We start from the raw sequence: 16,650 nt of genomic DNA, 5'->3' as shown, positions 1-16,650 counted from the left end.
CACACAATCATGCACTGGGGTCCCTGGGAAAGGCCAAATGAACTCCGTCCTGAGCCCTGAACACTACGGTTGTGACTTGCAGCACGGGAATGGTGCTGATGCTGTGCTTGCTACCATGTCTGCTGGCCCAGGCTGATCCAGCTGCAGAGCTGCTCACCCTGTGGTTGCTCTTGCATGGTGCTGTGTGGCATCCTGCAGACGCACTGCCTTACTGGGAGTGCACCCCCAGACTTCTCAGGTGATGCTACGTTGCGTGGTGCATATATATCCCACATACCAATGTATGAGGGTGTTGCTTATTTTTCTTTCAAGAGATTGACCACTTCCTTTAGCTCAGGCTGCCTTGGCACCACAAGGGTCTCACTAAAGGCTATGGTGGGGTCCTTCTAGAAAGGTCTTGCTGTCCAGCAGGTGATAAGTGGAGACAGACAGCACATCTGACCTGCAGTGGGGTATCCTGTACAACACTGTAAACATGGGCTCTGCAACCAGCAGCCACAGCACAAACTCCCATGCACAGTATCACAGGGTGCTGCACGCACAAATGCTTTTCAGCAAATGTTTCTTTTGTCCTTGAGTAAGAATGATCACTTCCATATCTACAGTGAATGGTCACCTTAGAAAAATGCAAGAATAGTCTACGGTGCCAGCACTGTTTCAATAGAGAAATCACCTTTATTGTAATATGCTTTTGAGAAACAGCTTTATAGATAAACGATTTTTCTTTTTTTTCCCCTGTCAAAATAATAAATATCTTACTGTTTTGTTCATAGACAGTTATAAATCTACTTCTTACACAGCAAAGTTTGCAAGTGCCCACTCACTCTGCAATTAATGCATTCACAAGAGCTGTAGAAGATCTGGATTCAGATCTCTGCTCCATCTCAGTAGGATTGAAACCCATGTTTTAGGGGTGTAATCTACATAACAGGCTATTCCCAGTGGTGAATGCTCTGGGTCCCTTGTTGGGTCCAATCCAGTTTGTGTAGATACTATGCGGTAAAGAAGAGCCAGAAGAGAAAATTGAGGCAGGGCTGGCAGATGCCTGCAGGACACAGCACTGATTCAGCTACAGTGAACAAGCACAGATGAAGAAATGCAATCACAGATTTGTATACTATGGACTTACTACTGGGGAAGCCACTGAGACCATCCCAGTTTGACTGAACAACTCAAAATTCTTCTGTCTTTCCTCATAGGTGATGTTTTCCAGCTCTTGCCTTCTCTGGACTCTCCAGTTGTTCCACATCTTTTCTGAAGCCTGCAGCACCCAAATGGGGATGCAGTACTCAATGCAAAGCCTCTTAGGAGTGGTGATTAGAACTGAAAGCTTGCTTTAGTTTGCTTACTGGCAGCATTTCCGATCTTCTTAGGATCCTTTTTTTGCAGCAGTGCCTCTTACAGACCACAGTGACGATCCTGTAATAAAGCAGCAAGATGCAGGAATGTGCTAATTCTCAAAATCTCCTGCAGTACTCTCAGCAGGACAAGTAAAGAAAGCTAGGATTTTTTGGTGTCCACTACTTTGACTTTTACTACACTTTGTGTCACAGAAGCACCACGAAAAAGAAGGATGTGAAGGGCAGGTGGAATGAATTTGTTGTAACTCTAGAGAGGCAGTGGGAAACCACCAATCTTAACTGCTTCTCAGCTAATTTGCAGGAACCAGTTTTCACAGACCTGATCTCCGCTGGGTGAAAGCTGATGAGGCAACCTGCCACTTTTCATAAGCTGCCTTCGTTCCAGCCACATCATTTGCAGCTCTCCTACCTCCATCAGGATCACACTTTAGCAAGGAAGTGATGGCTCAGTTATTCAGCAGCTTGGTACTTCTAATTGTTTTAGGCCAGTGGGGTATAAGGCAGACAGCAATGCTGCTTTGCAGAGAACAGTACCTGGGCAAGGTCCGCTATTGCCCTGCATCCTACACACCTGATTTTCCACTTCAGACATTTCCTTTCTGGCTCTAGAGTTAAACAAGTATCGGCTTGTGGACCAGCTCTACATCAGCTTTCATAAACATACTTGATGTGGCTCTGATCTGCTGGGACCCTGAACCGTCCTCATCAGCAGAATGGCAACAATGATCTGAAGACCCTTTGTAAACAATGCTCACTTCTACTGGTTTAAAACAAGAAAAGTTTGACTACTGGATTTGTACAGAGTATTGCTGTGAAACTCAATGTAAGGTTGTCTTGCAAAATTGAGCAAGGAGGTTGATAGTACATTTTGGTCATGTTTATGCTGAACTTTAAAAGTTCTGAAAGTTTTTTGTTAAAAAAGATCAGCAAAAGTGTGTTCTCTTTGCGTTTGTTTACATAAAAATCCATGTTTTCATCTTTCAGGAAACTCTTTTTGTCGTACAGAGACAGTTGCCTTCCCCACATAAACCTCGCAACTGAAAACGTGTGCCATCCACTCTGGCACTTCATCAGTGAGAGTCCGCATGCTAGCACTTAGCTTGGAAAAAGGGTGACTGATGTTCCTTTAATCCGAGATGGCACCCAGCAGACGTGGTGCAGGAGAAAACAGGCTCAGATAAGCAGGTGAGATAGTTCATCTCCAGCATGTGAAGTGACACCCATCTGCATGTGTGGCTTTGAGGGGAAGGAGTGCTGCCGCTATGGGCACTGATATGTAAAGATGTCACTTTAATAATGTCGATAACTATGATATTTGCTGAACTGCTGAGATAAGGGCATCTCTGCTCCAGAATCAATCTCTGTAGTTACACTCTCCTTGCTCTGGGTCCCAGACAGGAGTGCAAAAAGCTGTGCTTGCGCTCAGGTGCAAGCAGCTGCTGGGGTCTAACCCTGCCATCCTCTAGGGAAGCCTATTCCATCTTTTAAAGACTTTCAGAAAGCTTTGGTAGAGCCGAGGGGCTCTTTGGTGCTCAGGGGTCTCTCTGCAATGACCCCTATGGTCTCGCAGGGGTAGGTTGCAGAGGGGCGTCCAGTTCAGCTCCCTGAATAGTGCTGTTTTCTGGCAGAGGCAGCAAATGCAGTGTCACTGGTTTCTTAAGTTTCCATTGCCCAGCCGAGGAGTGCAGGGTGCGTTTTGACCAGGAACATCTGGCGTCATCCACCCTGGTCAATGCGAGGTGCCTACATTATCCCAGGTGGTATGCTGCTGCCATGCCCCTGATTGGCCCCAGAGTAAAGTTTTAGGGGTAGGGTGATGGAGATAGTCCCAACTTGTCAGTGAGGTAGGAGTTTGTTGCTCGTCTTGTGTCACTGCAGTAATCTATCATTATTGGCCATATCCTTTTCCTGTACAGCTCTGGTATGCTTATGTTTCCCCATGGCTTCTCCAGTGTGATGTCTCTTGGGCAGTGCCTCCTATCATCTTCCTGGAGGTAAGATGTGCTGGTGTAAGTGGTGGCAGGAGCAACGTTGAGGGAGACGTCTGACAAGTTGTCTGGCCCCTCTACAGCTGCCCTCTCCCGTGGCCATAAAGAACCTTGATTTGAGAAATGAGGGCAGGCGTGCTGCCATCCCGGTACCTTGGGATCTTCCCCCACACTCTCACCTCAGCATCTCCAGTGCCCTGGCCCGTCATGCTATCTGGTGTGAGAGCATGTGCCCAGCCCATCCACTCTGGCTGAGCAGAAAGTTGCTGTGTCAATGCCTAATGCCTCCCAAGAGCTAAACTGCATAGGGGTGTTAACCAGGGAGGAGTGTGTTTGGGTTAATGCTGGGAAGGCAGAAACACATGGGAAGCCTGTGCTGACTTGCAGCTAACCAGGAGGGTCCTGAGAGGGGTCAGGGTTGCTGTCGTTGGTGGTTAACATAGGTCTAGTGCGCTGGTTACAAAGGTATAGTGCCCTGCTCAGCATGGCCAGGGGACCAAATACTTATCCTTAGCTGGAGTCAGAGCTGAACACACAGGGCCCCTCTGGAGAGGTCCTTAGCCAGATGCCTTTATCTGTGCACCTCATGCTCTGCTTACTTCAGATTCTTCTCTGACATCTCAAGTCTAGGAAGGTGCCATTTAGAATAAAAATTGGAATTCACATAATCAGTGATTTGCCAAGAAAGCATTCTAACTGCCTAATCAGAAAATTGTCGTGGCAAAAGTCATGGTGGCTGATAACCCCTACTAGGGACATCTTTAGGGACAGACACTGATTATGAGACACATCGGCACCACACCCCAAAGCTTTTATTTCCTCCTTAACATACACTACAGTTTTGAATGTCACAGTCTGTATTTCTAATTTTCCCAATTGTTTTTGATTATATTTTTTCAGTGCTAGGTTTTGAAGCCAAGACAGGCCTTGACTGCTTTTGTTACAGGCAAAAATGTTCTGGACTGCTAGAGAATCTTTAAAAACATCATGGAGGTAAAGAAGACAGAAGAGACCAAAGTTATTGACTGTTTGCAGGTGCATCCACAAACTTGTCTGTTAAATCATTTCCCTGGAAGAGCCACCCTCCTGCTATACAGCCTTTGCAGATCTGAACCTGTGCACTATACACCTCCAGATTTATGGCCTTTCTTTTGTGGTCTAGTGCAACACCTCTAAACTTAGATGGGCTGAAATCCTGTCTGGCGCTACAGCACAGGGTACCAGAGCAGGTAGCCATTTAGAGATGCTAAACAGAGAGGCAAGAACACAGTGAATTGTATGAGCATAGCCAAACCAAGGAAGTGAAATTTTTCAGTAAGAAATTGTGAAAAATCAAGTGCTTGCTTCCCCATCTAGTGGTTATGTTCAGAAGGAAAAATGCTCCAGTAAAAATCAGCTGCTGGTCTCTGGAGGCTGGGGCTGTATGCATGCACCTTTGGGAGTGAACTCTAGGATCAAACACCACAAATGTGGTCTTAAATGTTTTTGCACGTTGATCCTATTCAGATGGACAGGCAGTTGCAGTTATAACTGTCCACGTCCTCTTCCTCTTCTACCTGCACAGCTCATTTCAGACAGTCTTTTAAGAATGAAAGAGATCAAATATATCACAGAATCGTAGAAAGATATAGGTAGGGCAGGACATTTTGTACTTTAACTTGCTGCTTGAAACAAGGCTGGCTTCAAAGTTACATCAGGTTACTTAGTCGAATTTGGTCCAGTCAAATTTGAAACTCTCCAAAGATGGAGATTTACAGCTTCACTGGTCCATATTGCCAGTACTGCTCCACCACCTTGGGAAAGCACTTCAAGAAAACAAAGTCCTAGAAAAAAGATGCTCTCCAGTCCTGTCAGAGAATGGGTGTAAAACTCCCTTTTTGCTTGCACACTGTGCTGGCTGCAGAGGAAATGCTGTTTGCACTTCAGCCAAACACCGGCCCAAACTGCCAGAGTCTCCCAGCAATGCAGGAAGGTGAGTGAGATTTCTAAGCCTTTTAGTTCAGCACCTGAATAGCCCTAATTACTGAAAGCTTTGCTCACACTTTCACGCTCCATCGTCATGTAGAACCCACACAGAGCTATGAGGACAACCAGAGCATTGATTTGAGTCCTGGCCCAGTGTCCCTGGAGGGTCAAAGCTCAGGAGCAGCATTCACATTTCAAGTGAATTAGAGATGTGAACTACAGACTATGAACACTTCTAAGGCATTTCTTTGTGATTGTGAGTGGGGTTAGTTGCCCTTGCACACATGCACTTTGCTGGAAGCGAGCCACAACTTGTGGAGTGACCTATCTTGCTTCCTCTGAGAGAAAACATCAGCTTTTCCCAGGGAGGCATCTTCAATGATCCCCACCATGGCATTTTTAGGACTGTGCCCACAGGTCCTGTGTTTTGGCACGTCCCTTCAGCCCCTCATGGCAAGCAACACCTGGTCCTCTGCTCTCAGGGCCTAGGAAGCCTCCTTCTTGTTATGCTAGACTACCATCTAGTGGGTGCTGGTGATCACACTGCAGCCACAGGAGAGGGCTACGCGATGGCCCATGGAGACCAGGTTGCTCTTCTGAGCTGACCCATAAGCGTTGCCCGGATGAGCAGGGCTGTGTGCCAGCAGGAAGTCATTTAAATTCCAGTTTCACTCAGCTGGGCTGTTTGTTACATGCAAAGTAATTAACACAGAAACATTCCCCTTCATGTCAGTGCTGCGTTGCCCCATGCTGTTAAAGGGTCTGCAGATGAACTTGCATACAGTTCCTGGAAATGCTGAGTAAGCTCCATAATGTTCCCTTATTTCTATAAGCCAGGTTCAATTCTGCAGTGTGTTAAGCATGGGAGTGGCTTCACTCGTGAATCAATTCACTGATAGGACCTATTGATCCTTTCACCATAGCAAGTATTTTACTTTGTAGATTTTCCCACTGAAATCATTGTGAATCCTTGCAGATGAGGATATTAGAAGGAACTGAATTTAGTAAGAGCCTGAAAGCCTTCTGAAACTATACCAGATGCCAGAGAAAAGACAAGGTGTAGGCTGTGTAGGTGGTTGGTTCCTCACATGGGCTTCCTCAAAACTGTCAGATCACCTCTTTCCTTACAGCTGGAGAAAGATTGATGGCTTTCCTTCCTCAGGGAAAAACCTACGGTTCAGTCCTCCCTAAGTGGGAAATAAATGTTTCATAAGAAATCAGCTACTGAGAAACAGGTAATGAAAACATTAATGGTGGTAACCAACATCACTGTCATGTTGTTAAAGACCCACACAACAGCTTATGCACAACTGTTAGTTTCCGATGATGAACCACTGCCTTCACAGTTGCATGTGCCTTGAAATCAGGCCAACAAATGTGTTTTCTTTATTATTGTAATTTCCAGCAAGCAAATGCTTGTGAATCTGTGGCTTGGCAGCTGTTCAATAACCCAATGTCATTAACACAGCAGTTTCTGGCTGAGGGTCACAATTCCACAGGAGGTCTCAGCAGTCACAAGAGGGATCAGGATTCTAACAAAACATCATTCTGAAGCGGGTCTAGAAGACCCATAGAAATGGTCTGGCAGCTGGGAAAGCCTGTGACATTGGTCAACTGAGTTTGGCATAAACCCATGCTGCTGTTGAAAAAGGAAGCCCTATCCTTCCTGAGGTTGCTTGTCCCTGCCAGCTCTCTTGTGCCATAAGGAATGAGTCCTCTGAGAAATAACCCCATCAGTGCAGAGACAAGTTAAAAAAATAGGTTTTCAGCTGGATCAATTCCAGCAGAACCTGACTTACACAGAGTCCTGGGTATGCTTCCCAATTAATAATGGTCACTGTATAACTGAAAATCATAGAAGTGCTGGTAGAAGGGACCTCTGGAGGCCTCTGGTACAGCTTTCTGCTTGAGCCAGGTCCACCACCAACAGCAGACAAGGTGGTATATCTACTGAGCAGACAAGGTGGTATATCTACTAACCAACATGTGTGTGAACATCTAGTGACTACCTTCTTGTCCAGGGCACTGGTAGAGCGATAGAGTTGGAAATGAGATCGTGATTACCTGTGGTGCTGTCTTCACTCTAGAGCCTCTGTTTCTTTCCCTGCTGATGAATGCTTACAGCTATGGATCAAAATGCCAAGTGATGTTATTACTATGATGCTATGGAACACAACACGGTGTAAATCCTTCAGGGTCTGGGCTCATCCGAATTACCAAGTCTCAGAAGTAGAAAGCCTTCAAACAGGGTGGGTTGGTTCCCCCCCCCTCCCCCCTCCCGAGAGCTCAGCCATGGAAAAATATTTAATTTGTCAAAGTCATAGTGACTTTTAGGCCATGTCCCTTTAGAAATGCTGACCTAACAATAGTACTAATCAGAAAGTATGGCATTTATAGTATCTTAATGGCATGCACCCAAAATAGATTCTAGTTATATCAGCAAGTTGACAAGCTCACAGGGTACAGATAACTCTTGTAATTAATTCCTAAAAGTCACAGGAACTGTAAAGTTGGTGTGGGTGGAGTTTACTTTTTATTGAAATAATAAAGTGCCAGAATCACATTTACCCTGTTATTATTACCGACTTACTTGAAGGTAAATTAAATCAGAATCTGGCCTCTAAACTCTGCTAGGATAAAACTGTTAATTTTCCTCTCTTATGTTAATGATGCTGGAGAAGTATAGGGTCTAATTAGAACATGAATAGAGAACATACTGTGACCTGCAGGCTCTTAAGGTCTAGTGAGTGTAACTTTCTGAGGTACGTTCTTGCTAAATCACTTCCCTTAACTAGGTCACACCACCCACTATGCTAGTATTCATTAGAGAAGCACAGTACAGTAATTCCTATAATTAAAGTTGCCTGACATTTCCATGATAAAAGCATGTTCTTATAGGTTTAACAGGCTTTAGTGCTCTGAAGTGAGATTTTCCGTAATGGATATCTGTATTAGAATAAGGGCTTAAATTCAAAATGTAATTATTGTTTTTTAGATACTCGCATAATGGGTAATTACTCTCACACCTTTTCAATATTAGTGTTTGGCTCAGTTTGTAGGACACGTCTACTTTGGGACAGGAACTTAATTCCATAAAAACTGGAGCTAAGTCAGCCACATTGTATATCCCTGAAAATTATGGTTCTCGTGTGGTTAGCGACGTGCTAAAGTTTTTAGCTAAATTCTCTGCAAATTGTCTGCACCAAATGTTATCCAGTTCTCCAGGGAAGAGGCACAGACAAGGTCTGGACCCACACATAGACTCAGGCTGCCATTTGGGCATCACACAGCTGCCAGCACTAGTGCCTAGCCCTGTAAGCTGCCAGTGGACATGCAGAAAATGAAAAAATCTTACAAAGCTGCTCAAAGTCTAAGGCCATGATCAGAGGAGATGATAAAATCAGCTTTAAGTCAGCTGGGATCAAATAAAAAATGCTGCAGCCTAATAACCAGAGTTTCCGTAATATTGCCTGGGGCTAATTCTAGTTTAGCAGTGTTGGTGTTCTCCGTAGGCTCGCTGTGACAACAAGTATTCAAAGACCTGACCTAAAGGCCTGTCTGCCAGCTACTTTCTCCTTGCTTTCTGCTCTGCCCAATCTCAGATTCCAGTACCTGCACTGTTGGTATGTGGTCTCAGACCACCTACCCTCCTATTCTCTTAGGTGCTTGCTGGATATTATCTTGGCTGTTGTTAGTTGTCAAAAGTTGCACCTAGTCTCTGAAAAGTTGTATTTAGTCTCTGAGTGCAGCTGCGGCTTTACTCATCATGGTGAAATTCCTGTTTTTTCCTCTTCAGGGAGCAGATGCAATGGTGCTTACTGAAGAGTTAACTGCCCAACCTCCCTTTTTAGCCTCCTTACAGGCATTATGCATCAGGCTTTGCATTCAAATACTTTGTATGCAGACTCTGCACCAAACACAGAATAATTAATTAATATTAATTATTATTAATTTCCTTGAACGATTTTCTCTGCCGTGTTCCCTTTTATTTTAAGTCTTGGATCCTCTCCAGAATTTAGATGCTTAATCCCCACGGAAGTCAATGAGTTCAGCAGCCTGGAGAATCTGGGACTTTTTCTAGACAAACAATAATTTTCCACCTCTTTCCCATTCTTAGCTCCAGAAAGGAGAGGTTCCTGCTCAGGCCCAACCTAAATGTTTCTGAAGCCTATGTGTCCTCCAGGTATCTGTGGATACCACGGCCAGAGCCCTGCCCTCAGAGACCCCAGGGATGACTTGCTCAGGACTGCGTAGCACATCGAATAGTGGCAAGTTTATTTAAGCCAGGGAAGGATGGCAGGACCCATCTCAGGTGAAAAGAAACACTCTTAATGGTATTTTTCTTCCGCCTCGGTAGCCTGCTGAGTGAGAGGTTAAAGAGAGTCTTCCGTTGCTTAAAGTGCCCCCTTGAATGCAGACGTGGCCTTCCCTGACCTCCATGACCTTTTAAAGGTGATAGAGTGTGTCTGCTCAGTGACAACAGCCAGCTTTCAGCCCCCTTCGGCCCCCTGGGTCCCATGGACTTGTGTGGGCTGAGAGTTCTCAAGAGATTCTTGACTTGATCCTGTCTCTGTCTGAACTGTGTCTCTAAGCACGGAGGCCTGGGAGACCTCCTTGGTGGAGAGTGAGACAAAGACAGCATTTGATGACCTTTGCAGTTTCAACTCCAGTTGAGCTTTGGCTTTCCTAACACCATCGCTGCATGCTGAAGAAGTATTTCTATATTCCTCTTCAGTAGTCTGTCCTTGCTTCCGTCTCCTGTATACATACTCTTTTGTTCATTCACAAGTTCTATGTTTAGCCGAGTTTGTCTCCTGACGTATCTACTTATTTCCCTTGATTGCTGGGACAGTCTGTGTGTTTGGAGGAAGTCTTGTGCTTGGAGGAAGCTGTCCTTAATGAGCTGCCAGCTCTCTTGAGCTCCTTTGTCTTTCAGAGCTGCCTCCCACAGAATCTCACCTCACCTACTCCTGAATAACCCAAAGTCAATTCTCTTGAAGGGTCTGCCATTTGCCTTTCTCTCTCCCCTCAGGATCTTGAATGCCACAATTTCGTGGTTGCTACAGCCAATACTGCCATTGATTATCACATCCCCAAACAGTCCTTCCTTGGTCGTGAGTATCAGATCCAGGAGGGCGTCCAGATGGCCCGTCCAGCAAGCGGGGTAAGAATTTGTCTCTAACACCCTTTAGAAACCACCTGGATTTCTTGTGCCCACTGTGTTGCTCATTCAACAGATAATGCAGCTATACCTCCAAATAGTATTTTGATCTACAGAAAAGTTCCACCAAATGCTGACAACGGACATTGATTTAAAGAGAAGTATCATGTATTTTTTCTAAATCAGTGCCATTCATTTATTCTTACTAACTTTTGCGAGTCCTGCTGTTGTGTTCCTGATGGAAAATTTTCCTAGCAGCTAAACCAGGTGCTTTTAGATGCATGGTACTTGCAAGAGGGATCAGGAGCCTGGCCCTCGGATTCTGCTCTACGCTAGTGCGGTATCTTGTGAGGGATGTATTCAAATGATCAGGCACTATGCATGCTGTTCTTACACTGTGCCACCGCCTTGAAGCAATCATCAGGGGTAAGACTAAAGTCGTGTATCTCTTGGTGTCTACCTCTGAGCTAGCTGCTGTTGGCTTCCTTACTAATGAGTAGAGACCTAGTCAATGCAGTCACGGGAGCTTAGGTGCACTGACCGAAGAAACCAACAAAATATGGGGCACCATCAAGAGAACAAGAGCACAAGAGTGTGGTTATGTACTATACTGTCTCTATACTGTATTCACTATGCAGTATATTTTGTGGCCATATAAAGCCTTGGTGCACCTACATTTTGAGCAGTGTGTGCAGTTCTGGAGATGGTAGAGTTAGAAGTCACAGAGAATGGCAAATATTGATCTTTGGGATGGAACAGCAGCCTTCCCTAAACTGAAGGGGTTTTAATTCTTCAGTCTGGAGAAAAGGCTAGGAAAGATACGGTTACACAGTCAGAGTAGTGAGCTGCATGGAGGATTAATGTCCAGTAAATCCCACAAGACTGTAACTGTGAGGCACTAATGAAAGCAGTAAATGGGAATCAAGGATCTGTTTAACTCATGGAGTGAACTTCTGGGTCTTGCAGCCACAGGAGGCTACAGAGGCAGACCAGAGGGCACGGCCAAGCAGGCAACAGAGAGATCCCTGGGCCCCAGTCTGACGACCACAGGCAAGCTGGGGGCCTGCACGGGGAGCGGGCCGCAGAGAGCCATCGGGCGCAGAGGGGTCCACAGCCAGGCTGCCCGCTCCAGCCCAACCCAGCCGGCACCGCGGAGACCTCGGGCTCAGCCGGGCCGCCCTGCCGAGCCGGAGGCGGCACCCGAGGGACGCCCGGCATGGGAAGCCCGCGCGGCCGCGCGCCACCCGAGCCCAGGCACCCCCGCTCCGCCGCCGCACCTCAGCCGACCGACTGCCCGCGCGCCCCGCCCTCGCGCATGCGCAGCCGAGCGCGCCCGTCAGGGGCTCCGGCGAGCCTTCCGCGCATGCGCGGTGCCGCCACGGAGCGGCCGTAAATTGGCGCATGCGCGGCCCGGCGGGGCCCGCTGTAAGTGGAAGCCGTCCGGCTGCGCGATGCATTGTGGGCGTGATTGAGGAAGTAAAATGGCGGACCTAGCGAACGAAGGTAGGCGGGCGCTGGCAGTGCGCAGCGGTGCCGGCCGCGGGCCCGCCACCGGCCCGGCGCCGCCGCGGTCGCGGCCTAAGCCGAGCCGAGCCCTGCGATCCGCTCTCAGAGGCGCGCCTGGGCGCAGGCCCGCCCTCGGAAGCGCCACCTCTCTGTGCCCCGGCCCCTCTCGGGCGAGCGGCCGGACAAAGGGAGCGCCCGGCCGGGCCGCCGCGCTCCCCGCCGCCCCCGCTCTGCCCTGCGGGGCCAGCTGCGGGGCGGGCGTCCGCGCCGCCGCGGGGGTCGGGGCTGGCGGCGGGCAGCGCGGGCCGGCGGTCTGGGGCTGCGCTGGCAGGTGCCGCCCGCCGGGCGGTGGCACCGGGCTCGCGGCGTGGCGGCTCCCGGGGGCGGCGGCCGGCGGGTCCGTGCTGCCGCGCTCCCTGCGCGCAGAAAGCGTGCCCTGCCGCCCCTGGACGCCGCGGAACGAGCCCTGCCGCTGCCGGAGCGTGGCAGCGGGCGCTGCGCTTCTCTCCCGGGGGAGTTCTGAGCCTCTCTGTATCCGTCCTTGTCGCGTTGCTTTTTGGGGTCATGGTCCACAACTTTAGGACTCTTGTAAATCTTTCCTTAATTCCCACTCATGTTAATCCTTCCTCTAGCTAAGGGAATAAGAGAGGCGGTTATGTAAAACTAGGTGAGGTATAATAATATACGTATTATTTTTTAAGCTGAAAACCTCTGAAGTAAAGAAATAGTGGTTTCATGTTTTTCTGAAGAGGGTTGGGAAAACATGGGCTGCACTACTGTAGGATTTGGGTATTCTGCTCCAAGGCGTGTAGAATGCTGTTTAAGTGACAGTGGGCATCAACAGTTTGCCTTTGAGAATGACTGACTTCCCTCAAAGTCTCTGCAAAACCAAGTTTGCCCCAGCTGTCTCTTGTTTCTCATCAGTCTTCCCAGCTAATGAAAGAGGGGGGTAAATGCCCAGGAGGAGGCGAATGGAAGTGTGCGTGAGGCCCCTTCTTTCAAGATTGTTTCTTACATTTGAACTCTGTACTAGTGGCAATTACAGTCCTGATATTAACGTTAAACAGCAGGAAGCAAATATCTATTGTAGGTGTAGCTTTTGAAGATGAAGTCTACAACCAGCTAACCACGTAATTACACTTAAGTTGTTTGACAAATCCTGTGATGCAGCATGTCTTGGGCTGTCGGCTCCCAAACTCAGGACAAGCTGTCAGTGCCCAAAGAGGCATGATAAGCGGTCTCAAGAATGGTAGTAAATAGTCAAATGTGTAATGACTATTTGTGAGAAACTTAATGACGGTATTTATATACTTTCATTATAATGACCTTATAATAAATTTTGATGGTTTATTTTGTTCTTTTAGAACCAGAAGTTTGGGAATGGCTATCTTAAGTCATGCAAGCCCCTCACTTTACTTCCCCATTCTGGTGGGAAACACTAAGCTCAATAGTGAATTCCAAGTTACCAGTGTTTATTACATCTTTTCATGCTGACTTGTCGTGTGTTTCTACCCCTACCTCTATTTCTGCAGCATCGTGTAGACTGTCTGGAGGGGAGGGGAAGCGTGCTGCCATCCTTACTCTTTCATCTGATCTTCCTTTTTCTCTCTTTTTCTCTTCAGACCCTTTCCTGACTCCAGTGACTTCCCTCACCTGCTAATCTCTTTAGTTTGTGCTTGCATCTCCTTCCAGATTTGTCATCTTCATCCTTTGCTGTTCTGTTTCTTTTTGCAATAAGAATGTGATAGAATCTTTCATAAGATTCAGCAAGATCAGCTTTCTGCTGAACTATTGTCTCTTCTGCTCATTCTAATACCATTGGCTGCATTGTCTGGTGTTAGTTTTCTTTCCTCTGGTTCCATTTTTGAGGTGTCTGTTCTTTGTATACCAGTGCAAATAAACGTACTTTCTGGAATTGACATCTTTCTGCTGAAAGTCAGTGGATTCCGTAGTCTTTCTACTTGCCTTGTTTGCTGTCTCTGACATGGCCATAATGTTCTCAGGTGACTTTGATTGTTTTCTCCTCATTCTTAAACACATCAATCTGTTTTATTTTTCCAGTACTAGGTGAATGTTTTATTTCCTTATGCCCAGGTATTTTCATTCGAATATGTAAGGTGACTATTTTGGTACTGATAGTTCTTTGATCTTCTGCTTCATATCGATCTTCTCTTGTTTGAAGTATTTGATAGCTAAATGTTCATGTTCACATACCAAGCGTGGTTAAAACAAAGCTCTTAATATTCCTTAATCTTGATTGATTTGTACAACAGTGCTGTCTCAATCATACTTCATTTTGAGGTGTGAAGCTAATTATTCTTTGACACATAGTAGACAGAAGTACCTAGAAAGAGGTTGCAGTCGTTCTTGTGGATTGTTTTTCCTCAGCGTGTTTGAACAATAGCTTTTCTTGTCTGTTCATGCAAGTGAAACTTGCTTAGACTCTTACCTGTTTGATTACTGCAACAAACCTTCTTCTGGCCTTGAAAAGTGCTGTTTTGTTCTGCCTTGTTCTTGCTAATGCAAAGGTCTTTTAACCTGTCGCTTTTACCATGGCACCCCTTTGTTTCAATTCATTCCTTGTTTTTTCCTTTTCCAACAGTCTAATAGTTATCTTTACCTTCTGGGTTCTGATGTCTCTTTTAGTCCATTGTCTGTCTTAAATCACCACTGAGATGTCAATACTGCCTCCAAGTAACTATTTTACCAATGTCCTTTAAGCCAATGGATGATCTTTCTGTGATGCATTTCTTCAAAGCTACAAGCATTCCCTCTAATATTCTCATAACTACTTCATTTTCTTCATTCTAATTGTTCCTTTAATTTTTTCCGTTCACTTGTCTTTCCTCTTTCTCTAGTGAGTTGGTGAAACTCTACACCTACCTCTTCGTAGTGGTTTGGTGGCAAGCTGTATCTTGGCAGAAGGTTGTTGGATTAAGGGGGTCCTCTACTGCAGAGAAGGGGGGTGAAAGATGAGGTGGTCCAAGTGCCACTTTCCAAAGACGTTTGTACTGTGAAGTTTCCTAGGAACAGGTCCTGGTATTGACATTGCCCCTCATCATGAGAGGAGATGAGCTGGTAAGTGTGGAGCTGATGAAGAGGAGGAGAGGGTAACTTCTCCCTGGCTGTGTGAAGTTTGATTGACTTTGTGACAAAGATTTAGTGACATTGTGGTAAAGGCTTTGGGGACTGGCATTGTGAGAAGTTTGATCGTTGAAAACCAGGGTTTTGGAACGGTAGGCACAATTGTTATTGTTACTGTTATATGAAGTAGCTACTGAATGGTATTAGAATTTTTCTCTGAAGTCTTTGTTATGATGTTCTTTGTTGGTATTCTACCTGGATCATGTCTTAAAACTGACACTTCACACATGTGGCAGTGAAGTATCATGGAGAACTGGACAACTTCCCATCAGGCATATATTCACGTAAACCTGAATGCTTTTCTCATTAACTTGCTGTTAATACACAACTAGTAATTTGCTTGTATATAACTTGCTGCTGAAGCAGCTGTTTAGATGATAGGATCTCCTTGTGTTGAGAATGAATTATTTTATCACCTTTCAGTCATTGAAAAGGTCCAAGTTTTTCTCAGGGCTAAAACTTGATGGCTTTCTTCGTGTTTCCCTTTCAGGAGGTGCCTGTACCACCTGTGTTGGCAGACGCTCTCCTTAATCACCGAACACAATTTATTTTGCTTTATGAAATTGCTAAGCATACAGTTCATGATCGTAACAAGTTTACTGTGTGTAACTGCCTTAAATGTACAGAAGACAAAAGAATCGAAGCAGTTCCTTTCAGAGTAAAAGTATCATTCCTTTTGCCAGACTTGTATGATGCTGACATTGCTTCTGTGCTGTTTCTGGGGGTTTTTTTTGCCCTGACTGTATAATTCTACTTGCCTTAGGGTAGCTTTCAGAAAGGGGAGGTCTGTTGTTACTTTGAGGGGAAAAGCTGGCATGTGCCACTGTCCCTGATGTTTGTAGACCCTATAAACAAGATCTTTTTTCCCCGTGGTGATTTACTTCAGATAAACTAGTGGATGCAAAGTTAGACTGAGTGACTTGTTTTGTTTTGGGTTTTTTTTTTGAGCTGTACTAATAATTCACACCCAAATGCCATAAACTATTTCATTTACAAGATAGAACTGTCTAAATACTTCAATAATTTTTGTTAACACTTTTTGGAGTTCTTTATAAATATTTTATCTACATTGCAAAGTAGTTGGGCTGCCTCATGGTTTTCTTCTTCCTGTCATGTGAAAATAAGTTACTTTTTTCTGTTTCTGACTTGCAACATTTGCTTTATGTGAAGTACCTAAGCTGAAATAGTAAAATTACCTAATGCAGAGGGTAACTTATTTCTATTAATGCCACAAGGGCTTGGGAAATTAAATAACACGTGCTCTGCAAACACAAAAGGTTTGTGCTTTAAATATGGTGTATGGAATTTTTATTTAAACTTAAATACGTAAAAGGCATTCTGCTTTCCCATGCCAGCTGTGGAAGTACTGTCTGGAAGTAGCCTGCGTACTCATGCTATAGGAGACAAAAAAATGAAGGGTTTGAAGGTGAACGAGAACATCGGATGATTTACTTCATAAAAAGCAACTTACCAAAGTTCTAAAAATGAGGCAGAAGTATCTTTTTTTTCCGATGTCAGTTATATT

The 16,650-nt window shown here is 45.6% G+C and overlaps 1 protein-coding gene across 5 annotated transcripts in view; it reads left to right on the top strand.

Annotated features, from left to right (window-relative positions):
- Positions 1 to 11,869: 11,869 nt before the first annotated feature.
- Positions 11,870 to 16,650, top strand: part of RANBP3 (RAN binding protein 3) — a 59,406-nt gene continuing 54,625 nt past the window's right edge. For 4 of the 5 annotated variants that reach the window (XM_075175779.1, XM_075175777.1, XM_075175776.1 and 1 more), the window contains exon 1: positions 11,871 to 11,978. In XM_075175779.1, coding sequence (XP_075031880.1) covers positions 11,957 to 11,978 — 22 coding nt within the window. In that variant the 5' untranslated portion in view covers positions 11,871 to 11,956. Of the gene's footprint in view, positions 11,979 to 16,650 lie in introns of all 5 variants that reach the window. The other variant, XM_075175778.1, reaches the window with a different exon arrangement.

The sequence above is a fragment of the Calonectris borealis genome, chromosome 28 (genome assembly GCF_964195595.1).
Source record: "Calonectris borealis chromosome 28, bCalBor7.hap1.2, whole genome shotgun sequence".
NCBI lineage: Eukaryota > Metazoa > Chordata > Aves > Procellariiformes > Procellariidae > Calonectris > Calonectris borealis.
This window is presented reverse-complemented; position numbering and strand designations above follow the sequence as displayed.